This window comes from Helicoverpa armigera, chromosome 6, assembly GCF_030705265.1.
Source record: "Helicoverpa armigera isolate CAAS_96S chromosome 6, ASM3070526v1, whole genome shotgun sequence".
Lineage (NCBI taxonomy): Eukaryota > Metazoa > Arthropoda > Insecta > Lepidoptera > Noctuidae > Helicoverpa > Helicoverpa armigera.
The window spans coordinates 12,414,013-12,441,745 of NC_087125.1; the positions used below are offsets into that span (position 1 = coordinate 12,414,013).

The 27,733-nt window shown below is 37.7% G+C and overlaps 2 protein-coding genes and 1 non-coding gene across 3 annotated transcripts; 1 reads left to right on the forward strand and 2 right to left on the reverse strand.

Moving 5' to 3' along the window:
* Positions 1 to 1,506: 1,506 nt before the first annotated feature.
* Positions 1,507 to 1,580, reverse strand: Trnai-aau (transfer RNA isoleucine (anticodon AAU)). Its single transcript has one exon. It is a non-coding gene; the product is annotated as a tRNA-Ile (tRNA).
* A 16,525-nt stretch (positions 1,581 to 18,105) lies between these two features.
* Positions 18,106 to 22,102, forward strand: LOC110374959 (uncharacterized). Its single transcript, XM_064035082.1, has 3 exons — positions 18,106 to 18,292; positions 19,576 to 19,755; positions 20,406 to 22,102. The coding sequence occupies exons 1-3, from the start codon at positions 18,106 to 18,108 to the stop codon at positions 22,100 to 22,102; spliced, it is 2,064 nt and encodes a 687-aa protein (XP_063891152.1).
* Positions 22,103 to 23,036: 934 nt separating this feature from the next.
* Positions 23,037 to 27,495, reverse strand: LOC135117002 (uncharacterized). The gene has a single exon (XM_064035206.1). The coding sequence runs from the start codon at positions 25,869 to 25,871 to the stop codon at positions 23,070 to 23,072; it is 2,802 nt and encodes a 933-aa protein (XP_063891276.1). The 5' UTR covers positions 25,872 to 27,495; the 3' UTR covers positions 23,037 to 23,069.
* Between the last annotated feature and the right edge of the window lie 238 nt (positions 27,496 to 27,733).

Consider the following 27,733-nt stretch of genomic DNA (forward strand, 5'->3'; position numbering starts at 1 on the left):
GGGTTCCGAACCCAAAAGGCAAAACGGGACCCTAATTTTTTCGCTTCTCTGTCCGTCCGTCCGTCCGTCACCAGGCCGTATCTCATGAACCGTGATAGTAAGATAGCTAGTCCGACTCGCACTTGGCCGGTGTTTTTTTTATATGACTGTAAATCAGACATGACGTCATAATTGTAAACATAGAGTCTTAAAAATAAGGTCAGTCTACTAGAAAAAATAACCTTATCTTGTTTGACATTACCTTTAAAGTTCAGTAGGGTCAGAATAGGGTCGCGTACAAAATTATTGAGACTGTTTTTGTAGCTAGTTTTTTTACTATGTTTTAAAAATAGAACAGACGTCGAAGGGGATTTTTTGCACAACTTCTTCATTAGGTATATTACATGTGCATATGAAGTGATCGTTTTGTGGTTACACAAGTTTGATGTTTCGAATATAATTATGCCTAAAGCTCTTTAGATTAGATTAAAGTATTTCCATCTGAAGGAAGTCTGGGAAAATATATCTGCAATCTAATCGGTAAGAAATACAAACTGGAAATACCATAGATATTTTTAAGGCGTAACCAGACTAACAGATCGACTGTCGTTCGATAGCATGGATCAAAGGTAGAATGGATTCATCAGCATGATTAGTATGGTCGAAACTATCCATCGCCATCGACTTATACTTTTTTACCATAGATTCATAGAAGTTATCTATTTTCGTGTCAGCAACCTGAACACTAAAACAGCAGACCCAACAAAGACAAAAGCCCCAGATGCGATCTAACGCAACGTACCTATTTTTACCTACTATCAGTGTTTTGCTCGTCGCTGGAGGCTTGCGGGCCACAGTTCAGGGGTTACGCAAGATATGCACCGGTTCAAACCGGTTGAGGTGACGCGTCTGCCTATCTTAGTCTTTGCAATAGTCGATGCTGGATTTCGTTGAGATTTTTGCGCAGTTGGGCGGGAATTTGACGGTGTTCTTATTTTGAATTAGGAAGACATGTTTAAAAAAAAGTATGATGTTGAATTAACTACAAAGGAGAAGTTATTCAATTTAATGGATACCTACCTATATTTGTTTGTTGGATTACAAATAACAAGAGTTTTGGGGTTGCGTCTAAGGAAAGTAACATATCTTTGATTTTATTTATTGATAGGATTCTAGAACTAAACTTTTACACTAAATGTTTCCCAAAAATACATCTAAAATGCATTTTTAATATTTTACATGGACACAACGTTATGCCACACATCTTATAAAGATATATTGTGAGAAATGACTTACTAAGTAATTAATTACAATATACCAGTTCTTGCAATATCTCTGTATTTCTACAGCATGATATATCGCAATACATCAGACTTTTTATACTGATTCTTCTTAGAATTACGTTTACATCACCTCAATTTCAACATTGCATCAGAATTATTTGTGAAAAATAAGCAGTATTTAGAATACAGACAAGATAGTTCTAGAGAAAATATTTAAACAATTTTTAAAACACAAAAAGAGCTGTGGCCCATGAGGGGATCGAACCCGCGACCTTCGCGTTATTAGCACGACGCTCTAACCAACTGAGCTAATGGGCCGATGAGCTCTGCCATTGAAATTGACGACTACATCACTTGTGTACTACACATGTGTATCCACATGTGTTTTTGTACATCTCTCTGCTATACTATCGAGAATAGAGAATAGAAAATAAGCCTCTACACCATTTCCTCTAAGACAAACTTATTTTGGAAATTCTGAACAGAAAAGAAAATTGATAGTTTCCCATAGAATGAGCTTACTCAGTCACATTGGTTTTATTGAATTTTTTTAATATTATGCACCTGCTTACCTACAGCAGGGTTTTCCTACACTGTTTTTGGGAAATGCCCGTTGATAAAATCCAAAAGCACCTAGGTATTAGTTCAGAAGTGTTAATAAAACATAGGCGACTAATATAAGCTTTTAAGCACAAAAAGTTTCTTCTTAATTGGGTCTTGAACAGCATTGTTTCTTGAAAGAACAGCATACAGACCATATAAGCAGGTACAAATACTTCGTAATAGGTACCTGAGTACTGAATTGATGAAATAGTGGCAGTTAATTAATGAAGGTGTAGAATATATGTTTACCTAATATTATTATTCTTGCTCATTATTATGTCAATTGCATTAAAGTTTATTTTACTCGATAATGTATCACGTGTAAAACACTTTGACAATCAAGACCAATATTAAAGTTTCATGTGACTGTTTGAACTGGGGTAAGCTATCTTGGATTGCAGTTGAGTTTGCCTTCAGTGTTTGAAATACTCCGAAGTTGCTAACATGGACTGAAGGACGTTGTTAGGCCCTGTACATAAAGCATCCCCAAAACCTTTTTTTAAGGGAAATCGTCAATGACCCCTCCCGCTGTTGGTGCAGCATGAGGGAGTGTCAGACTCTTACTGACTAAAAACCGTCGTGTTCCGTCGTAGGCCTTTTATGTACCAGCACCGCGGTAAATCTTTCGAACAATCCCGCAGCCCAGATACTTAAACGTACATACACTTCAGCTAACTCAAAGTCAACAAAATAATAACAATGGCATTTAAACGGCCCTTCTATATCAACAAATAGGAACAAATGACACACATCCTGACAGTGGACAGACAAACACAACAATTTGTTTTATGTACATAATTCAATTGGACGAATTAGTTAAAGAGTAGGGCACGAGATGAACGAGGTTAAGCTATATTTGTAGAGGTTGGAATACGGATGGGTGATCATTTTGTATCATGGCTTTTTGCTTGGTTGTTTACTTTAAAAAGTTACTTATCTACTTATGTGAGTCTTCATTTTGTATGGTGTTTAAATTTTTGATCGAAGGTGTTTTTTTTTTAACGACGTCAAAAATCATCAAATGACCCCTCCCGCTGTGGGTTAGCAGCGGTGAGGGAGTGTCAGACTCTTACTGACTAAAAACCGTCGTGTTCCGTCATAGGACTTTTATGTACCAGGGCCGCGGTAACTCTTTCGAACAACCCGCAGCAAGACCAAAGGTGGCTGCCCTGGATGTATCATTGGAGCTCTGGAACATAAAAAGAAAAGTAATAAAGTTTTAATCTAAAAACAACACGTGTACAAAAAGGCTGATAATCACGCTTCTCAAAAGGCTAGGCACAACACTAAGGTTATCGATAAAAATCATTTGTTTAAACATTTTAAATTATAAACAATATCACTGATAGGACAAGTTCCTATTGTGTCATTACGTCAGTATTTGTATTTGTTATTAATATTTTTTTAATTATATAAAACATGTTTTTTTATTTGTTATTGTTGTTAGCAAAAAATATCACTATTTACCTGATAAACTGAAGATTTGTTTTACGTCAATATTTTGTCGGATTTTAATTATTATATACTGAAAAAAGCATCTTACAAAATGTGCCTTAAAAATTGCACTTGCGTAAATAAAATTAGATTATAAAAATAAAAAAAAACTTAGAAAAACAATTGAGCTCTGTTAAGAAGGTCAAAACGCAGCCAACTATCAGTTTCACCCCATTAAAATTCAACACCAAAAAAAATTAACATTCAATAATTGCGTTATATAAAACACAAAATTATCATTCACTACCTAACAACATATAAAATGCCCCATTGAACTAAAAGTACTCATCGATGTTTAAATCTATACAAACAAACAGTGCCGTGACCCCGGCTAGACGCACTATCTGTTGACACTTGCCAATCTCGCTCTGCCATTTGCGTAAGCGCATGCACCAGTTCAACTTGACCCCCACATCTTAAACAAAGTCCCCTCTAACATCCACACTTGAAACGGTCAGAGAAGGGAGGTAGGTCAATCTAATTTGGTTGCCGGTATCAGTTCAGTAGGTTTCGCTCCGCTATTTTCTTTCGTGTAGTCAGTCGGTGACGGATTGTCGCCGACAGCGGACGTCCTAAGGAAAATGTTTTTCATTTTATTGCAGAAAATTAGTCCATTTTTTCAGGATTTTTTTCATTGCTAAAAAATTACTGGATTGCTATTAACTAAAGACATTGCTATTTTAAAAGTAGTGCTTTAAAAATAAAACGTAGTACTGTGTTAATGAATTCAAACAGTATCTAATCTGTAAATGTTAGTGGGGCGGATTAATATACATGGACAAAAATAATATACTACATACTACCTACTATATTACATTAAACGCCTTCCTCTCTTCTAACTATTTGCTGTGCCCATCAGGGTCCATAATTGTGACTACCACTATTATTTTATATTTTCCACCAAATGTACATTATGGAATGCAATAAATGATATGATATGAAAATAGTATTTAATTAAATATCTATAAACTGCTACACTCACTCAATCACCTCTGATAGTGTGGTTCTGTCTAGCCTTTTCCTAATCTTGTTCCTTCCCTTACCAGTATATTACAAGGAGCGACTGCCTATCTGACCTCCTCAAGCCTAAACCCCTTGGTAAGACTGGTTGTCAGACGTTCAATTCATACTTAGTTGTTTTTAAATATAACAGGTTCAAAGTCCTGGACAGTAGTTAGACTGTAAAATTTATGACTGTTGTAGGCGTCCAAATATTTAGCCTGGCGCTGACAAAGTATCACGTTTTTATTCACAAACATGATAATAATATTTATATTTTACTGTGATATTATTAATCGTTATTTCCTTCAATTTTCACTGCAACTTCTAAATAAAGTACTAAAAAACTTAAATGCGTGCTAATCTGGAAAAATACTGGGTCGTTCTTGATACGGTTTTTGTAAACAGTCAAATCTATTCATGTGGTAATCTTTATACCTACAACTAAATCCTATTGTTATAAAGTCACTTATAGGTACCTATATCTTTGAGATATTTTCCTTGGAAATGATAAAATTAATACAAGTCATAGATAACATGAAATGCAATACCCGGATATACCTACCTATTATAAATTGACGAATAATTTCCATGGAATATTTCCTATAGATAAAAAAAAAACAAATGAATGATGCAATTAGGTGAATGATACATAGTTATTTATTTTTGTTACAGCAGACTTGTAATAAGTTTACTTATCCGAAATGTACAATTAATAACCGGTAATCTAAGTTAATGTAAAGAAAGAGATTCCTTATCAATATGGAAATTAAATTCTCCATAGAACAGCAAAAACTTCTAGAACGAACAAAATCATCTGAACAACATAATAAGTGGCCTTTTAAATAACGTACTGTACATAAGTCGATAAGTCTTCTACTTAAAATTCAGCCAAACATAGATAAAAAACATCCGTCATTATTTACTTACATATAAAACATTAACATTATTCGTGGGAACCACATTAGCGAAACTCGATAACAAACGAAAAAGTAGAAAACAATAATCGCTTTTTTATCGATACTTTAATTAACTTACCTACTCAATTAAATACGATTTTACAACTAAATGATATATTGTTTAACGTACGCATAGTGACAGCGATAAGTCTGGGTATAAAACAATAAAACGTTCACGATGTAAATATGTGGGTGCGCCATTATCTCAGCAAAACATTAGCACGCGGTGAGCGCGTGGCCGACGTACGAACACTTTAAAAATAGAACCGTTGACTCACCAGCGTAAGTTGACCTCCCCTCCCCCGCACGTTCACAAACAAACACGCGATAACACTTGTTTTTGTTCTAATAAACACAACTCTATTTAATTGCCATTTTAGAATTTCTAGACTCAACTACACAACCTAAAATCTCATCTATTTGTCTATTCCTGCAGAAGAAATGACAGATTTTCGTTCAAAAATGACGTGTCATTGTAATACTGGCCGTATAGACTTTAGCGCCTTGGCTCGTAGGACCACGCCCTACTGATATGTTTGATGCGTCTCGCGTTCCAAATTTGAATTCTTGCCAGAGTTACCAGATGGAATTTTGGCGCACTTTTTTTTAGTGCCTAATAAAAAATGGCTGCGACAAAATGGCGTTCGGAAATGAGTTTAGAATTCAGATTCAAAACAAAAGACAGCAAAAATCTATGCGTATTGCAGCATAGTAGGCAATTAAGCACAATTAGGTATTGTTAAGCATTTCCAACCAGGAAAATATTTGTACAATGCTTAAGCTATGATAATGTTATCTCAAAAACTGCATTCATCATGAATTATTTGCGTAATTTACGTAGCTAAAAGTGAAACCCTTATTGTTTTCCAGCACATAATAAGTTTGACTGCAAACCATATTTTGTTTTAAGTAATTAAAGGTGAGAAACAAAAATGAAAAAAAAAACATAGTACAATTATAGTAAACAGAAGTGAGTCAATGTGTTTAATATGCAGCATGCAAAGTTTCCTCGGTTAATTGCATGTCTCACGCTACTTAATACTATCGTCATCCCATACGTTAACAGACCGCAGCACCATACAACCCTCCCGTGTCTAATAGGTAGGTATCACCTGATTTACTTCTTCAAGTTTCCAACCTGTTCTTCAAGCCTTCTGTCATTAAGGTTTTTTTTGTATGGAATCATCAATTGACCCCTCCCGCTGTGGGTGTCAGACTCTTACTGATTAAACCCACCATTTTCCTTCTTAAGCCCTTTATGTACCAGGGCTGCGGTAACTCTTTCGAACAATCCCGCAGCCCCGGCAGGCTTTGGCTCTGTTAGGCCTCACTGGGATTGGCTCAGGCCTGTTGTCTCCTAGGAAACGGAAGAAGGATGACCCACCCAAAAGCCACCGGCCATCGAAAAGGTCTATGTAGCAATTTTTTTGTCTCTATGGTCATCTGCTTAGAATTCTAATTTTAAATGCGCCATTAATATTCGAAGTCATTACGTTTATAGGATGCACCGACATGTAAGGCTAGTCAGGGCCATTTGTTTATGGTTTGAGCTAACTTAGCATAATTATTATGACGCTTCATTTTAATATTGTAGTGACTTAATTAAGCATATTTATTGTCTAATTAGCTTTTGCCATCGGTTTCCCCTGTAAAAAATACCTATAAGTTATTTATTTTTAAATTGTAAAGGTTTCGTTCCTGAAATAAGCACATTTAATTAAAGAAACAAATTCTTTAGCTAGTGTCGTCATCCGCCTATCCTAAGCCTAATTTTATTTAGGGTCGTCTCAAAATATCTTACAAATGACAATTTTAGCATGGAGTGACCTAATAATGTATTTACCTGCCTACACAATAAAAAGAAGTCTTGAAGCTATTTAAAATATGTATGTAGATCCTAACCTCGATTGACATCTATTTGAATAGAAAAAAACAACATTTAATGAATCATAGACAAATACATTGAAAAAAAAACTAGCCCAACTCGATTTTCAAGTTTACTGCGCAGTATCAAATACGATGTTTACATTGAATTTCTAGTTATTTTTGCAAGATTTCAAGTTTGTATATATAGGTCGGTTTTTGGGGAGATAGGTGCTCAAAGTTGCCCGGGTAACTGGGTTGAGAAGGTCAGATAGGCAGGCGCTCCTTGTAAAACACTGGTACTCAGCTGCATGCGGTTAGACTGGAAGCCGCCCCAACATAGTTGGGAAAAGGCTAGGTAGATGAATGTGAATGTAATTTATTGTCTAGATATTATTTATCAAGTAGGAGTGAAAGTATTAGGGTGTGTCCGATTACGTACTGTTTATGTAGAAAGGTAGAGACAACACGTGTTAATATTAATTAGCAATATCTGTACATACATACCACAATACTGTGTTGATTGATGAATGTGTGTAGTAGGTAAATCAAAAAGAAGATGGATTGCTTGCTAACATGACATTAATAATGAGAATGATAGGTGACATGACAGAAAAACATTCACTCTCTTCTCATTCATATGGATTGGATTGCCAGTTCAATGGATTCATGTGTGAGAGGAAAGGAAACATGAAGTCAGACAAACAATGGGAAAGAAGAAAGAAGAAGAAGTAACTATATATATACATGAACTTTCTGCAAAAATGCAAACATATGACAGGAGGGCTCTAAAAATGTGAATGATGATTAACGAAAACTTGTAGGCAAACGTCAGTGTTAAAATGAAAACAGACCTCTATGTAAAACCAAAGCGAAGGCATAAAACCTTTTCTCGTCTAAGACAGTCCAGTCAAAACAAATTTTGATTTAACCAGCGGAATTAGTGAAGTTAATAATGATTCCAGCCGTGATCTTTCAACCCGTTTCATTGATACACGTGGATTGGTGTAGGCACAAGTACGTGACGCATAGGATGTGCTAATCGGCTTGGTTTACATTGATTGCTGAACAAACTAAGTAATTTGTTAGTCTAGTCAATGATGCTATGGACAGTTTTGTTGGGATTTCCACGTGTCCGGGGTGCGGGGATTCTTAAGAAGTGTCCTGGTGCGTGAAGGGCTCCAGAAGGAAAATGGGGGTTTTAGTTAGCAAAAGTCCTGACACTTTCTCTTGCTGCACACAATGATGATTTTCTACTTCAAAAGAAGGTAACATTCCCAGCTTGATTTGAAGGTTCTTGTTCTTAAAGTTTTATACTTATCTAGCAGCAGAATACCATAGTAAGTAATAGAACAGAGGTTGTCAGGCGAGTACGAGAAACCCAAATCAAATTCTGGCTAGCTTTGTCCAACCAGCAGTCAAAAAATGATGACAAAACTTTACTATTATATCAACAAAAACCTTCTTGATAAGTCTAATTTGAAAATTTTCTTATAATTGGTTTCATTCATTTAAAAAGGAAGATTACTTTGTACTCCATTTTAACTTTACCATAACTCCACATAACTGAGCATGTTTTTTCATTGTCTGTGGCCGAGTCCTTGGATGCATATGCGCAATATAATGCGGCCTCGTCGTCGGCCATATTAAATGTTCGTAAATAAATGATTACGCTACACTTGTGGATTATTCTAAATCGCCATTTGTTATGTTCTTTCCATTGTACTGCGCCAATCATTGTCATTGTGTTTCGTTATTTGCTCTATTTCATTCTTTCTGTATTTCGAAATCCTATTTTGGTAATTTTGTATCATTAAACAGCTATTTTTGGTATTTGTGCTCTGTTCTAGATGCATCACCATTTTCGTGGGAACTTAGCAATTTTGCAATTGTTAGAAGTCCTTGCCAATTGACAGCTGGACACGCCGCGCCCCTCTCGTGACATGTCACCGAGGTCAATCTTCATCTATTCTTCTGCATACAAGTTTAGGCGCACCATTGTCTCTTCAACCAAGAAAGAGTAACGATCATCATCAGTTAGCCTTACCTTCCCAACTACGAAATGGTCAGTGCAGTCTAACCAGGATACATCTGAGTAATGAACATGCTATCCTCCAAAACATATTACTTTTCAATTATTTGCCAATTATTTCCCCACACTCATTACCTACCATTTCAAAGTACCCTTCGTAAAATCCCGTCAATAAACCCCAGTACCTCATTGACACTTCCCTCATACCTAAATTCAAAAGTAATTTACCCTGCATCACCTACCTAGTAAGTGAAAATTTTGGCAGCATTCCTAAATTCAGTCATTAGCACACAATTACTGAGCATTACTGAACAAAGGCCGGTGGTTGTGAGTCATCATGAAGGTGTGTCATGATCGCCTGCTTACTCCAGGGTATAAATAGAACTTGTGGGCTGGACTTGAAAGTGCATTGGCAGGTTTTTTCAGGGAATTTTATGTTGGATAGCTTAGTGGGGCTTGTGAGATGACATGTGGTGATCCAACATGCAGATTTGTTGGGTTATTTGCTGTACATCAGAATGTTAGGTACCTTGTGAGATGACGTCATGTGGAGAAGTATAAAAGAGGACATGTGGTGATCGAAAATAAAAATTGGGGTAAAAACAAAGATGACCGATGAAGGACGATTTAAGAGAATTTTAGGTTCAAGACTATGATGGTGCTCTATGCGAATCTTTGAAACTGCTCAGCTAGGCTGTTTGTACATAAGTAATGTGCAAAATCTGAAACAATAACGCCAATGTTTAAAATTACACTCTCCTGCCAGAAGAAGGATATGTTCCATGAAATATTAAAAGTATTTTCTTTCTTATATACCTTAAGCTATTGTATACAAACAATAAATAACTGGTTTAAAATATGAATAATCTTTAAGAAATTCAAGGAACACAAGTTTATCCCTTTACAAGATTCTTGTGAAGGTAAAATCGAGGGTTTTCCTCATGGCTGCATCAGACCGGTTTCACATACGTGCTGTTGTGAAGCCTATTTAAAGAATTTCGTTGAAATTCTAGAATAAAGATTGTTTTGGAGTATTTTTTTCATAAAAAGGTAATTGAAATGTATGTACTTATGTAATTAAGGGGAATTGATAACTAGAAGTATATTATTTCATCTAACTGACAAAATGAATGATTGATAAATTGATAATTAAATACGTGAGACATTTACTATCAATCGATTGGGGATCACTTAATTATTTTCGCATGTCGAAACGTACCAATGCGATTATTCTTTAAATACTGAATGAAGCATTAATTTTGATTGAAAATAATGTAAATTGAAACTTTTTGTTTTAGTTAATGACAATGGACAGTTTGACCAAGGAAACGAGTAGACATAATGCGTAGGTACCTATTGTACCAAATTATACCTATATCAGTCTACGAGTCGTAGGTAGGCACTTGTATAATTCAAAGAAACGTAATAGTTTGTTCAAAGACTAATTTTATGTACCTACTCGTATGTATGTGTATTAACTAATTTAAATGGCAATCGTACAGTCCGCAAAAAAAGTATATTAACACAAAATAAAATACAAAATACCTGTATTGTGTTTCCCATACGTAAATGACATGACTACAGTACAAATGCCATAGACATGAGATATTAACAAAAGTTAGGAGCAAAGAATTGAGTATCCTGACATTTTTACATAGAACGACTGCATATCTGTCCCTCTCTCAATCTAGTTACCAGGGAAACCCAATAATACCCCATGTTTAGACAGTTTGTCAGACTTTCTAACTTCAGACTACCTGTAAGGACTGCCAAAGATGTTCAAATGACTTCTGAAACACTTAAGAATTCTTCTTATTAGTAATATAGGCCCGCATTCGCCGTTCGTTAAAATAGCATCATTGAAACTAATAAAACTTTGTTACATTATGTTATAAGAATTATAACAACGATATTTTATAGCACCCCTTAATTTACGTCAGCAATATAAACGTATCCTAAAATGAATCTTAAATACATGTAGTTAAAGCTGAAATTTGCTTGAGAGTCCAATGTTGACGAAGTAAACAAATTGATGTTTTCGAGAAAACGCCGGGAAAACTTCCGTGTGTTATTGCTCATAGTATTGTAACAGTTAAATAAACAAGAATTTAGTCATTGGCATTGAATGTTAAAATTAAGAATCAAAATAGGATCGTCTTTCTTTATACATGACATAGAGCCGTATCTAATACAAACCTATGAAAACTCCTGAAACAAAATCTTTAATTTAAAGTTACAAAAAGGAACTGTGGTTTATTTTGCTTTCAAGCCAAAACCCCTGACCATATTATATGTTACCTCTCTATGTGGTACATATAGTCTATTACCGGAGAAATTACATTAGCAACTTTTTGTCCGGCTGCTGAAGGTAGATTTTGCAGGAAACTGCTAGTTCTGGATAATAATAAAGCAGTGATTTTGACGTCAAAATGACGTTCGTTTCATTAGCATAAATTGTTTCCTTATTGTACTTGGACAACAGAATTCAGTTAGTTTAATAATAAATAACCAACACATTAAGTGTTAAGGTAAAATAATAAAATGGTATCAAAGTTATGGCGCCGGCAGTTAAACTAGGCAGTACATTAAGTCGTATAAATTAATAAATTATCAGTAATCTGCCTCAAAATTGAGAGCTTCATTATTTTCATCATCAGCTTCGTGAGTAGGTAGTGACAATTTACAATACAATATTATATATCCACAACACAATATAATACTCCAACTGTTGCCAAATTGTCTTTGCATTACCATCATCATCTTCAATCCTAGATAGCTCGCATTGTTCTCAAATTGTCCTTTTATCCTCATCCTAATTTAATTTCCAGTCTTCTTCTTCCATACTTTTCCTATCCAACGTTGTCTTACTTTCAAAATTGTCCCTTCCTTGCTTTCAAGCTTGCTTGCTTTCCTTGCTCAATTTCATAATATTGAAAACATATTTCCCCAGCTTGGCTACACCTTCATGCAATAAAATCATGGGTTCTAATCACCACTTTAACTGTGGTTGGTAATTCCAGACCTATTTGTGTTCTACCCATTCATAGGTCTATTTTTCCAGTTCTACGGGATTTTCTGCCTCTTTCAAACGTGTCATTATTATTAATAGTGGGATTTCTGATATCATGCAAACAGACTCTATTTGCCTATCGGTCGGCACTGGACCTACAGCTGGTGTTAGTCATAAAGGACTTGTGTGTTTCCTATATTAGGATTTTGCGTCATTTACTAACAGTGTGGTATTGTCAATAATAACTATTACTGTGTCTATGAAAATAGGTCTTCAATAACTGTTTGTTACGATTTCATTTCATACTATAGGATTTTTTTCTGTTTTGACTGAACATATTTTTCATAGGTATTTCTGTTAATCTCTTTAACCAAACAAAATATCGTTATCGCTTCATGGTCGACCAAACATCCGATATTATTGCAAATCAACTCTATATCAGACAAACCAAACTTGAAATCGAGGCCGAACGAGCCCCCGCGTTTTGCAAGAAATTTTAAAATTCTGAACCGTTGCACAAACACATACGAATGACGAGAATAGCTCTGTATCGAGGCGAATCGAGTCACTAGTGGGCTCGTCAGCCGGCGAGCACGCGGCCACGGCGTGCGCGTGACGTCATCCGCGTCACCGCTCCGTCAAAACATCGCACCTCACACAAACACACCCAATTCACGACCTTACCGCCCCGCAATAAGGACCCCAATATCCCCCCATTCTGATAGTGCAGCTGTAGTTTTCCGTTCACTTTGCGTAAGTTCACGAAGCGTGTGTTGTACATTTTTTTCGGGCAGCACACGCGCCTCCCGTGTTGTTTTACGTCATCGCATGCGGGTTTGGTTTCAATAGGCCCAACGTGGTACTTTGTTTAGTTAGATTTTCGAAATTTATTTGCAGTACATTAGAATGTCTATCTGTCTATCAGGAACAAAAAGATGAATGTAAACGTCAATGTATTATCGTAGTGTAAATAAGTCGTTTTATCAGTGCACCGAGGGTATATAAGCTGTCGCGACATTCGCTCCTCGCCCAGTGCGGATCGCGCGGGCACACTAAACACATGACTGACTAACAAACAGACTTGAACAATGGAGCCTCAGTAAACCCAGTCACACTTTATCAAAGTGTTGATGCTAACCGGTTAGTTACTCATATCAAACGAACATAAATTGAAAACAATGAAACTAAGAGTTACATTGTTTCAATATGATTCAATAGTACTGAATTCCACCGAAGGTTATGCATTCCTTTGGGACTGATAGAAGTAAAATAATGAATGAAATTATGCAATGAGCCTTTTGGTGCAATAAACTTAGACCACCACGAAGGAGGAAGGAATGATAGTAATGATTAAAATGTCTCCATAGCAACAAATGCTATCAGAGTTATCACCACACGTGTCAAACGTCTTACAAGTAACAACAAAACAAATAAACATTAATAAATAATCGATTATGATGAATGGGCAGGAAATAACTAGAAATATAGGTCATGGTTGAGTGATTCAGACACACTTGCTATGAAAATGCACAATTGGAGCAAGCAACGTGTTATGATTTTCCACCAGACAAGGCCGTCCATTGTTTTGTTTGGAAACTAATTCAAAGGAAAAATCACGATAAGAGATTTACCTTTACAGTAGAATTAAGCGTCTCGTCAGTGTCTGAGAACAAAGCCATAACAACCGGTAATGCACAGTAATTGTATCTAGAAATAATTTTGGAAATTGATATAATAATAATAATAATAATATAAGCCCCCTAAACAACCACACGTCCTGATTGACCATCTAATCACGTGGGGGGCGGACACACGAATGAGAAATTACTGGCGTGGCTAACGTGGCTCTGGAAACCCATTTTAACATGGAGACTAGATCGAAGAAAGTACGTATAGGACCGCTACCCGAGGGCAATCGTCGGGGCACACCTGGGGCCGATGCTGGGTGTCACAGCATGCGACCCATCGGCGGTGGGGGACTGAGCAGGCGGGTTCTCCCCGATAAAAATACTACAGCCGAACCGACAGACAGACCAGACGATAGGGCGAATACTGTTAGTCCCGCTGAGGATGCTTCGCAGGGGGCGTCAGCTACTCAGCCTGCGACCACCAAAGCGGGAAAACCCAGAGTGCGCATGAAATGGACGGAAGATATGAACATATTCATCATGCGCACATATTATTATATAACAAAATTAGAAGAGGACAGAACTATGTACTGCACACAATTACACGAAAAATTTAAATTACAATATCCAGATCTTAATGTAACAGAACAGAGGATAGCAGACCAAAGAAGGGTCATTATTAGAAATAAACTACTTTCAGACGATGCGCTAAATAGAATTAGGTTTGAAATAGGCGAACAACTTAAAAAAGAAGAGGAGGAGAGGAATAGTATTATCCAACAAACAAACACACAACAATTAACTCAAACACTTACCCCATACAATCTTACCATACCACAAGATACCAATTTAACAAACGACTACCTAGAGATAGAACCTACACAACACAGCAACGAACATGCTATAACACAAACACCATCCGAGTCTGACCCCTCACATACACAAAATCAGTCTGACCTTTTGTTATTCGAAAAGTTAAATAGCGATTTAGAATCTAACATGGCAAAATATAATGGGATGGACCCTGCATGCAGACCAATACTGCCTAAAATGAGGCCATCGCATCAATTAACTAATATTATTAACATATTTAACTATAAAATCATCCCTGATAAGCTAGCTCATTTAGAAACTTTACAAGACTCCCATTGTTTAATTTATTGCTCAGCACTCACGATCGCTACTCACTTTAAGTTAAAAATAAATATAGGTAGGATTAGCTACGATAATAGAATAAAAAATAAACCACCATGGCAAATAAGATTAGAAACTGATATAGAAAAAATAAGAAAGGATATAGGTAGACTCACCCAATACAAAAACGGCAATACGTCTAGGAAATTAGCTGAGAAAGTTAAAGGTATTATAGAAAAAACCAAACAACACAGTACACACGATAACTTCAACAAAAGAATAGAAGATCACTTAGACACACTAAAACAGAAACTACTAGTAAAAAGTCATAGAATAGCGAGATACAAAAAGGCTAAAGAGCGAAAAGAAAACAATAGATTGTTTGCAACAAGCGAAAAACAATTTTATAGGAAACTTAAAGGCAACAATACCACAATCATAAACCCCCCATCCTTAGACTCTCTTAAAGAGTTTTGGCAAAGTATCTGGTCAAACAATATACAACATAATAGTGGAGCAACTTGGATCAAAGAGGAAATAACTAGATCAGAAACTATCGAAGAAATGCCTTTCGAAGAAATAAGCGCTTGAACTTAATACGATTATAAACAAAACACATAATTGGAAAGCAGCAGGAATAGACGGTTTACACAATTTCTGGATAAAGCGACTACACTCTTTACACAGTACACTAGCTAAGCAAATTAACGATATCTTAAAAGGAAACCAAAATATTCCAGATTTCTTGACTAAAGGAATTACGTACATGATTCCAAAATCAAATAGAACCCAAGACCCATCGCAGTATAGACCAATAACATGCCTCCCTACCTTGTATAAAATAATCACCTCATGTATAACTAACAAAATCACTAAACACATTGAAAAATATAATATTCTAACGGAAGAACAGAAAGGGTGCAGGCGCAGACACATGGGCTGCAAAGAACAACTAATTATAGATTCCACCATTTTAAAACAAGTTCAAACATCTAGAAAAAACTTATATGTAGCATATATCGACTATAAGAAAGCGTTCGATAGCGTCCCGCACTCTTGGCTGATCGAAATATTAAATATATATAAAATCAATCCCATTATTGTAAATTTCCTCAAAATACTATGGCGTCATGGAGAACTACACTTAACATACACACACAAACAGCAACCTTATCTACAGATGAAGTAGCTATCAGAAAAGGTATATTCCAGGGAGATTCCCTAAGCCCCCTGTGGTTTTGCCTAGCCCTGAATCCACTCTCGCGAGCACTCATTGAATCAAAATCAGGTTTTGATATAAAGAACAATAGAACAATACTACACCAACTTACACATTTATTATACATGGATGATTTAAAATTATACGCAAACAAAAGTACAGAATTAAATAACTTATTAGATATAACAACAACTTTTTCGAATGATATAAGAATGGATTTTGGGCTAGACAAATGCCGAAAACTAAACATAGAGAAAGGTAAGATTGTAGAAGGTAATTACTTAACAAATACAGAAGAGGTGATTGAAGCAATGGAAGAATCAGAACTATATAAATACTTAGGTTACAATCAGTCAAGATTACTAGAACATAAATCCATTAAAGATAAACTCAAAAAAGAATACTTCAATAGAATCCATTCCTTATGCAAAATGCACTTAGCCAGTAAAAACTTATTTAAATCTATAAATACATATGCGATCCCTATACTTACTTATTCTTTTGGCGTTATAAAATGGTCTAAATCAGAATTAAACTCACTTGAAGTTAAAACAAGAACTACCCTAACGCAGCATAGATATCATCATCCCAAATCGGCAATAGAAAGAGTAATAATATCGCGCAAGGAAGGTGGACGCGGACTAATAGAGATATCACACCTCCACAAGAGACAAATAGTAAATCTCAAACAATTCTTCATACACAAAGGAAACAGCAGTCAATTACATAAAACCATAATAGAAATAGATAAAAACTACACACCACTAAACCTTAGCGAAAACGAAAACACAGACACAATAGACAGAACGAAACACATAGAAGAAATACACAGAAGATGGAAACAGAAAGAATTACACGGTCGACACCCAAATGACTTACAACAAATATGTATAGATAGGGAAGCGTCCAACAAATGGTTAGAACTTAGCGGACTTTTTCCAGAAACAGAAGGGTTTATGCTAGCCATACAAGACCAAGTCATTAACACAAAGAATTACAGAAAGTATATAATTAGGGATAGTACAGTTAGGAGTGATTTATGCAGAAAATGTCATAGCAAGCCTGAAACCATACAACACATCACAGGAGCATGCAGCACACTTACACAAAACGATTACACACACAGACACAACCAACTTGTAAACATAATACACCAAAAACTCGCCATCAAACACAAACTTACACAAGACCCTTACACACCATATTACAAATACACACCAAGAGCTGTCTTAGAAAACCAATATTTTAAAATGTATTACGACCGCACTATAATTACAGACCACACCATCTATAATAATAGACCTGATATCACACTGGTAGATAAAACCAACAAACACACATTCATCATTGATATAGCAGTCCCAAACACTAACAACATTCAAAAAACAATCACAGAAAAAATTAGGAAATATACAGAATTGCAAGAAGAAATAACTAGAGTTTGGAAAATGAATAGAGTAACAATAGTCCCGATAATAATATCTACCACAGGTGTAGTCCCTAAACAAATTTTTAATAGTTTTGCCGCACTTAACCTCTCCAAATATACTTACCTCACTCTACAGAAAGCAGCTATCCTCAACACATGCCGTATAGTTAGAAAATTTTTGCAACTTGATTTAGACAATAATTTTAATGCAGTACAGAACAACCAGCAAACTTCTCAAACCCAATAGTATTAGTATTAGGATCTCACTTTGGCTTTAAGCCCGTAAGATCCTAAAAATACCAGGTTTAAATTAAAACCTGAGAAAACGAACGTTTAAAACCAAAATAATAATATTAATAATAAGCCCCCTAAATCCCTACCTTACGTCCGCGTCGAACATCAGACCACGTGGGGGGCGGACACGTATACTATCGAAACTTATACGGCTAACAAGGCAAAGGTAACCCATTAACATGGAGACTCGTTCTAAAAGTAAACGTATAGGGCCGCTGCCCGGGGGCGATCGCCGGGGCACACCTGGAGCTGACGCTGGGTGTCACAGCATGCGAACCGTCAGCGGTGAGGAGTTGAACAGGCGGGCTCCCACCGACAAAGATACTACAGCCGACAACAGTGACGATGGTGACAGACCTACAGACCGTACAGACACTCCAATAGAATCATTTAGCCCTAGTACCATTTCTTACACACCCTCCAGAGCATCATCACCATCGATACCATCGTCACCTCCCACACACCCATCACCTCCTCATACTAGTATGAGATATTATCCACCACTACCAGCTTTGAATGTTGCGCGGGGGGCAAGTGCCTTTTTGCCCGCGTCCACCAAGGCTGGAAAACCAAGAGTTCGCATGAGATGGAGCAAAGAAGTAAACACCTTTATCATGCGAACCTACTTTCACATCACTAAATTAGAGACAGATTTGACTACCTACAGACAACAATTGCATGAACTTTTTACACGACAATACCCAGAAATAAATGTCACAGAGCAACGCGTTTCAGACCAACGAAGAGCTATAGTTAGGAATAAACTTTTATCACCAGAAATTATAGATCAATTAAGAGAGGAAGTGCGGGCACAGCTAGAGGATTTGAATAATCCGATGATGGAAACCCATCCAACCGCAGAAAACACCACACAAGTACAACCACACTCACCCATTCAATCGCAATATAGCACACAATCACCTTACATCCATTCACAACCATACGCACAAAGCACACACACATCCACACAAACTGAAAACATAACTATTACATTAGAAAATGACATTGAAACAATTGAAAATCCTCATCAAAATCAGTTGGAAGACACACAAATTCAAGATATACATGATAAATTCAAAACTGCACTAACACAATACTCTGGTATGGATCCGACAATCCGACCTAAGCTCCCTAAACTTAAATACACACCAAAACTGACTCATCTAGTACACATATTTAACACCATCATACTGCACCAATATATAACCGAAAACACGAAACTTGTAGATGTACACACTTATATATTGCACAGCGTTAGTTATATCGGAAGAACTTAATTATAAAATTACAGACCACACTGGTATCTTAAGACCAAGAACAGCCAATAAACCACCATGGCAACAAAGACTCGAAAGAGATATTGAAAAATTACGAGCCGACTGCGGTAGACTAACGCAATATATAAACAACAATAGATCTAACAGAGTAGTTAAGAGAGTCGAAGCAATATTCTTAAGTATGGCCACACACACCAGACACGAAAACGATAACAAAAAACCAGAAGAATTCTTAGATACTTTAAAACAAAAGCTCGCACTAAAAGTCCATAGGCTAAAGCGGTATAAAAGGCACAAGAGCGCAAAATGATAACGCTACGTTTGCCACCAATGAAAAGAGCTTCTATAGAAACCTACACAAACCACAAACAGACACAACAACTGACACTAACACAGAACTACCAACAACACAACAACTTGAGAATTTCTGGTCTAGCATTTGGGAAGAACAAATACAACACAATGATAATGCCAGGTGGATAGCAGATGAAGAAACCAAATGGAGTGCCATAGAGGAAATGGCATTTGAAGAAATTTCTGAATCTGATATTAGTAACACTACATCTAAACTACACAATTGGAAAGCGCCTGGCATAGATAAGATTCACAATTTTGGTATAAAAAATTACACTCATTACATAAAACTATTGCAAAGAATATGACGGAAATAGTCTTAAGTCAACAAAACATACCAGAATTCATCGCAACCGGAATAACTTACATGCTACCAAAGTCCCAATACACATCACAACCTTCCCAATACAGACCAATCACATGCCTTCCCACAATTTACAAAATACTTACATCAGCAATCACACACAAAATCACCAAACACATAGAACACCACAATATAATAGCTGAAGAACAAAAAGGATGCAGACGAGGACACATGGGCTGCAAGGAACAGTTAGTTATAGATTCAATAATACACAAACATGCCACCACAAAAAACAGAAATCTACATTGTACCTACATAGATTATAAAAAAGCTTTTGACAGTATACCTCACTCATGGTTAATCCAAATCCTACAGATTTATAAAATTAACCCAAAAATAATACACTTCTTGCAAAACATCATGGCCCACTGGAAAACCACACTACAATTACATCACCACAATGACACTATCACAACACGACAGATACTCATAAAGAAAGGGATTTATCAGGGTGATTCCCTGAGCCCATTATGGTTCTGTCTAGCACTGAACCCTTTATCTACTCTACTCCACAACTGCCACGCCGGATATAATCTTAAACACACCACAACAGATGAAACCACTATTTCTCATCTCATATACATGGATGATATAAAATTATACACCAAAACAGAAAAAGAAATGAGAAAACTAATAGACACTACAACAGAATTTAGTACAGATATCAACATGCAATTTGGTTTCGACAAATGCAAGACACTCCACATAATTAGAGGCAAAGTTAAACCTGGAGACTACACAATCAACACAACAGACACAACCAACACAACAGAAACAATTAACACAACAGACACAACCGATACAACAGACAGAACTAACACAACAGACACCATCACGGCCATGGAACCTACAGATTTATACAAATATTTAGGATACAAGCAGCTTAAAGGACTGGACCATACAGCTATAAAACACACATTGACCACAGAATATAAACGGAGAGTCACTGCAGTATGTAAAACACAACTTACTGGAAAGCACCTTATCAAAGCACTTAACACCTATGCGATCCCCATACTCACCTACTCATTTGGAGTTATCAAATGGTCCAAAACAGACATACTGCAATTAGAACGAACAACACGCACCACACTTACCAAACACAACAACCTACACCCTAAATCTGCAATAGAAAGACTCACCATCAAACGCCAAAATGGAGGGAGAGGCCTTATAGACATTCACCATCTTTGGCAAAAACAAATCAGTAGGCTCAAAGCATTCTTCATCACCAAATCTAACACTAGCGATATTCATAAAGCAGTATCTCTAAACGACCACAACTACACACCACTCAACCTACACGAACAAACTGACACACAACATAACAACACTACTGACCCACAAACACAAAAAATAGAGGACTGGAAGAAGAAAGTTCTGCACGGAAGGCACCCACACGACCTGGAACAACCACACATTGACACAATAGCCTCAAATAAATTTCTCAAAATCGGCAGCCTATTCCCAGAAACCGAAGGCTTTATCATTGCGATACAAGACCAAATCATCAACACCAAAAACTACAGGAAATACATTATAAAAGACCCTACAGCAACCAACGACAAATGCCGCAAATGCCACACACAACCAGAAACCATACAACACATCACAGGGGCATGCACAACACTCACACAGACAGACTACACTCACAGACACAACCAGGTCGCAAACATTATTCACCAAAAACTAGCACTCAAACACAAACTCATACAAGACACAAACACACCATACTACAAATATACACCACAAACCATTCTGGAAAACACCACACACAAACTCTACTACGACCGCGCTATTCTCACCGACAGGACAATACACTACAACCGACCAGACATAACACTTCAGGACAAAATCAACAAAATCACTTACCTCATAGACATAGCAGTACCTAACACACATAATTTGCAAAAAACAATAGGCGAGAAAATAAGTAAATATGCAGACCTTAAAGACGAAGTCACCAGAATTTGGCGACAAGACAAAGTGTATGTAATACCTATAGTCCTCTCCACCACGGGTGTCATACCGAATCACCTTCACCATAGCCTCAAATTAATTGATCTGAAAGACTCCACCTACATTCTTCTCCAGAAAGCCGCAATTCTCAACACCTGTCGTATCGTCAGAAAGTTCATGCAGTTGGATGAACATGGCATAACACCTACACACACACAGTAAATACACACTACACACTACATTTACTTGGCACCCGCCCGTAAATGTAGTCAAAACTAGCCAAAAGGCTAAGAAACAGAAATGTTTACCCTAATTAATAATAATAATAATAAGCCCCGCAGGGCATCTGAGGCGGATGACGGGGAGTAGCGACCCCGCGGGGCTATATATCCGAGTGCTCCAGGGAGAGTATACTGTCCCCCATCTCCGGCTTGCCGGAGTGAAGCATGACGGGGGATAGGTCTCCCGCCTCTTGGCTTGCCTTCACCGGCCGGTCAGAGTGGAGTCGCTAGAGCAATGCTCGGAGGGTAGGTGCCTCGTGGTAAGTGGCGAGTGGGCCGGTGATGCTGGACCCACAGGGAGCGCGTGATCTGCGTTTAAAGTCCGCCGAGGTATCCTCACCCTTCTCAGCCGCTCATGTACCTGTTGCCCTCTTGTTGCTTTTCAGTGACTGATTCCCGGGGGCCCAGTAAGTGAGTTGGCGAGTCTCCACCTGCCATTTTTACGTGTATTCATTACATTGTTATCGGCAGGTGCCATAGCTCCCGTAGTTTCCCCATTCCTAGCCCATTAGCATCCCATCACAATAGCCCAAGTAGTTTTCATCCATAGTTAGCAATAGTTTAGCACAGGACCGGGGATTGTCCTTGGGTACATTTCTATAGTGTATACAGGGATAATCGTCGGTTTTGTGTCACCATTTCATTAAAGTTGTCTCAAAAGGGCTTCAGCGTGTTGGCTTCGGCCCCACGTTCGCCTTCCAAAAATCCGGGACTCTGTAGTCCCGTGGTCGGTTAGAGACATACAAAATAATAATAATAATAAATCATTTATTTCAGGCCTTTACACCCATATAATTACAAATGAATGAAATTAACTTATCATAGTAAAAATCAATAATCAATAATAATAATTCATCACAATACATACAGTTACATTACAATAATTAAATTTAAATTTCTCACATTCATTAAAATAATATTTCAACATTATTCAGCAGATGAACCATACAGCAATGGTTCACGTACTGACAGTCAAATCGGTCAGAAAAAGCTCTCAGAATACTATTGCGGCTGCCTCGCACCCTGCGCACCAGGGACGTGCACCTTTTGCGCATTATAGTGTGGAAACAATCAACACGCGCCTCGGCAAACATCCCTGACGCGCTACAGAAGCGAGGCAGCCCCAAGAGCACCCTAAATGCATTATTGTATTGGACACGTAGAGCGCTGTACTGCTTCTGCGTATAATCCACCCACAGACTGCCAGTATAAAAGGACGTACAAAACGCTCTAAATAAGGTTATTTTGACGTCCCTTGTACACCGAGCAAATCTGCGGGCTATCATATTCGCACGAACAGACAGCGCCCTACGCTCCCTTTCAATATCTGCACCGTCTTTCAGGTCAGAGGTTAATATATGCCCCAGGTATTTAAAAGTATCAACTTTCTTAAGTAGGACTCCATTGAGCTTAATTGCTGCTAAGTAATCTGGACACCTTTTGGCCCGAAAGACCATGCACTCACTTTTACTGACGTTATACAGCAAACCATGTTCCTTAGCATATTTTTCACAAATGCCAATCAGCCTCGACAACCCACAAACAGAGGCGCTCAGCAGGACCATGTCGTCGGCGTAGCTGATATTATTCAAGCACACATCCCCAACATGGCAACCGACATGCGTGCTGCTGAGCGTCTCTATCAACTCATTAACGTACAGGTTGAAGAGCTTAGGTGAGGTCAACCCCCCTTGCCTCACGCCGCACTCCAACCTGTAAGGAGCTGAGTAGGCCCCCGACCACCGAACAACATTGACCTGATTGTTGTACCAGTATTGAAATATACGGATAAGACCGTCTGGCACTGACGACTGCTTCAGTTTTTGCCACAGTAGATCATAACAAACCAGGTCAAATGCCTTCGATAAGTCGAGGAAACAAGCAAAGACAGGTGTATTTCTATCAGTGTAGTACTTGACAGTTTGCTTTAAACACAATATTGCTGTTTCTGTAGATAATCCTGCTTTGAAACCGAACTGGTTATCATGAATTTTTAAATGTTTATCCAGCTGAGTGTTAAGCAAACTATCAAGCACCTTTGAAATAACCGTCGCCAAAGATATAGGCCTATAATTATTCCTATCGCTAACATCACCGGTTTTATTCTTTATGATTGGTACCACCACCGTCCTCATCATCTGTTCAGGAAGATACGCATGTCCTATACACAAGGAGAATAACAATGCTAAGACTCTGGGCAGATGAGGACTGGCATGCTTAAGATGTTCAATACTCAGGTCATCGTGGCCAGGAGACTTGCCTCTTGACATAGACATAATGACATGTCTTACATCCTTTGCCGTAAACCGAACACTGCACTCCTGACCACTACAACCAGAACTGCCTGAAAACTGTGACGGTCCCAATGGCGACGAAACAGCGAAATGCTGCCTGAATAATTCGGCAATCCCCGTGACATCAGCAACGCCACCGACACTCACCGGCAGGCCCGGCCTACTATTGAGTTTATCTGTGGACTTCCAAAATCCGCGGAAATCGCCCTTAGAATGAAGCGATGCCAACATATCCATTTTAATTCGGTCACTATTATTCTGGCACCATCGTAAGCGTGACTTAAAGATATTGCGACTTGTTCGCATTTCACTCCAGACTGACCCCTCGCCCGGTCTACCACACAAAACCCATTGTTCAAATTTTAGCCTGGCCTGCCGATGAGCATCACTGACGTACTTGTTCCACCCCACTACCGGCTTCCTATTTCTCACAAGATTCATTTTATAACTATGAGAGGCTGCTTGGCTTAAAATATTAACAATGTCATTATACATTTCATCAATAATAACTCTATGGTCCAAATTTTTACATAAATGGTCGCTACATGCAGTCAATTCAGTTGGAAAGTCAATATGTTTTAAATTATCCTTACAAAATTTTGTATAACTATTAATTTGATTTATTGTCCTATTACCCCATTTTATTTTATTACCCAACAAATTATAATTATTCGAATTACATAATTTTGGCTTGATTTCATTAAAATTACATTGTATTAAAAGCGGAAAGTGGTCAGACCAAGTTACGTCATATATTACATTTATATCAGTAATAATGGACATGGCTGCTTCAGTAGTTACACAGTGATCTAGCCAACGTCTCGAGCCGTTCGCATCGCTTATAAAAGTATGTGTATTAGAGTTCACTCCCAAAAATTCGACATCTGCACATAATAACTCGGATTCCCGACAAAAAGACATTAACTCTATATAGAATTGTTCATTGGGATGCGAATTAAAATCGCCAAGTACAAAAGCAGTTTCAACATTGTTATTATTGATCATAGCACTCACCAGGCTGAGGCAGTCCGTAAAATCCGTTAAGTTCGCACTATTATCCGTCGGCATGTAAACACTGAACACTAAAAATGTCTTTGATTCCATGCAAACTCTAATAGCACACACTCGCGGGTTGTCGCACTGCACTACCGAAACGTTATCAAAAACACGTTTCCGCCACAGAAGTGCCGTTCCGCCGAAAGGACGTCCACGGAGCATGCCAGCGGTGGTGTCCACCGCCGAGGTCCCAGTACATGCGAACTCAGCGTCTATTTCGCTCAGGAATGACATATCGTGGGGCAGCAACCATGTTTCTTGCAAGGCAACAATGTCTGATGTGCTACATAGCTGCCTGACACTCTCGACCGAACGCTTTATACTTTTGCAATTGTAACTTATTAAACTATGCATTAACATTTATTTAAGTCGTTCACAGTACCGCTGTTCGCACCGTTCGTGTAATTTCTCGTTTTAAAATTCACAAATTTCCTGAAGATAATTCCCTCGGGCCATAGTTTGCTATCAAGAAATTTCTCCATTTTAGTTTCCGGTATAAAGAATTTGTAAGCCTTATATTCTTTGGGATACTTAAACGATATACTTTCAAGTGCAATCATATCGCCTGTTTTACGATACACGTAATCAGCAATGTCCGTTTGCGACGTGTTTTTATGTACCTTGGTTATGAAGATTGGAACTGTTTTTATTGCAGCCCTAAACTTTCCTTCATTATCCCTAGCGGTACCAGCAGTGCCCATATATCGGTAGCTCATATTATTTCGCTTTCGTCGATACGAAACTTTTTCCCATCCGTCTTTGTTTTGTACTGACTCAGGCATCACAGAAGCGGTCTGAGACGAATACACAAGCCCCGGTGACGTCACCTCTTTCTGCTTCGAAGTAGTTGATCTAGCGGCCGCTTCAATGATGCGGGCGTCGGTGGCGGTGGTTGCGACGCGAGGGGAGGGGCTGCGCTCAGCCGCTTGCTGCGGCGAGACAGCTGACTCAATATCTCGATCGAAAGTTTCTGCATCTACCTCCTTTATTTTTCTAAATACCAGTTCGTTATTGTCTAATATTTGTAACGATGATTCACCGAAACTAATATTGCAGTCATCCACCACAGTCGAATTATTCACATGGGATAATCCAACAGGACCACTTTCCAGAAGCCATCCACCGCGTTTCTGTTGGATTATATAAAGCAAAAACTAATACCCCTAACTTTCGATAACATTGTTCTTTGTTCTATCTGAACAATCTACTGTTTATTTAACTCTACACACACTGCGTCACGGGATCTTGTTAGACGGACGTATTGCTTCCAAGTACCATTTAAAGTATAGAATAAATATTTCAATATCAAATTAGTATATTATTTCTTTTAATCCCATACCTCCTATAGGTTATGGGCCCAGTGCGAAAAAGGACATTTAGTAGTGAGAACATTCAGTAGTGCGTAGTGACAGTAAAGTGCATAGTTGTAAATAAAAATAAAGTTGTGACAATGGAAAAAGTGAAAAGAAACATTAAGCCTTTTAATGGAGAAAAGTACAGTGTATGGAAATTTAGAATTCGTACACTGCTTTCAGAGTTAAACTTGCTCAGTGTTATTGACGAAGAAATTCCTGGAACGCGATCCGCTGAGTGGGAAAAGAATAATAAGGCAGCCAAAAGTATTATAGTCGAATATTTGGCGGACTCATATCTTAATTATATTAATGAAAATGGGACTGCTCAAGCAGTTTTAAACATTTTGACGCGATCTATGAAAGGAAAAGTGTAGCAACTCAATTAGCGCTGAGAAAACAATTATTGGGATTAAAATTAAAAGCCGATATACCCTTGATCAAACACTTCTCAACATTTGACGATCTGCTGACAGAATTATCAGCTGCTGGAGCTAAATTAGAGGAAACGGACAAAGTAGCTCATTTATTACTTACTCTCCCGAATACATATGATGGCGTTATCACTGCAATTGAGACACTATCTGAAGAAAATATCACTCTCGGTTTTGTAAAACTAGACTATTAGATCACGAAGTAAAATTAAAAACGAGAGTCGTGATACCAGTTTAAAGATACTCCATGTTGAAGAAAAATATAATAAAACAGATACAATCGCACAAAACAAAACTATTTGAAGAATACAACATTCAAGAAAACAAACAAACAAAAATTTGTGAAATGTCATTACTGTGGACGCAAAGGACACAAGAAACAGGATTGTTTCTATTTCAAAAGACAGACAAATATACAAAACAATGCCCCAGAAAG

Excerpts from the sequence above, each read along its gene's own strand:
- LOC110374959 (XM_064035082.1), top strand. The coding sequence starts at position 18,106 with ATGGAGACTCGTTCTAAAAGTAAACGTATAGGGCCGCTGCCCGGGGGC. Across the intron at positions 18,293-19,575 it reads TGGTGACAGACCTACAGACC|ACACAACAACTGACACTAAC; the intron begins GTACAGACACTC and ends AACCACAAACAG. Across the intron at positions 19,756-20,405 it reads AATTTCTGAATCTGATATTA|CACTGAACCCTTTATCTACT; the intron begins GTAACACTACAT and ends GGTTCTGTCTAG.
- LOC135117002 (XM_064035206.1), bottom strand. The coding sequence starts at position 25,871 with ATGTTAATGCATAGTTTAATAAGTTACAATTGCAAAAGTATAAAGCGT.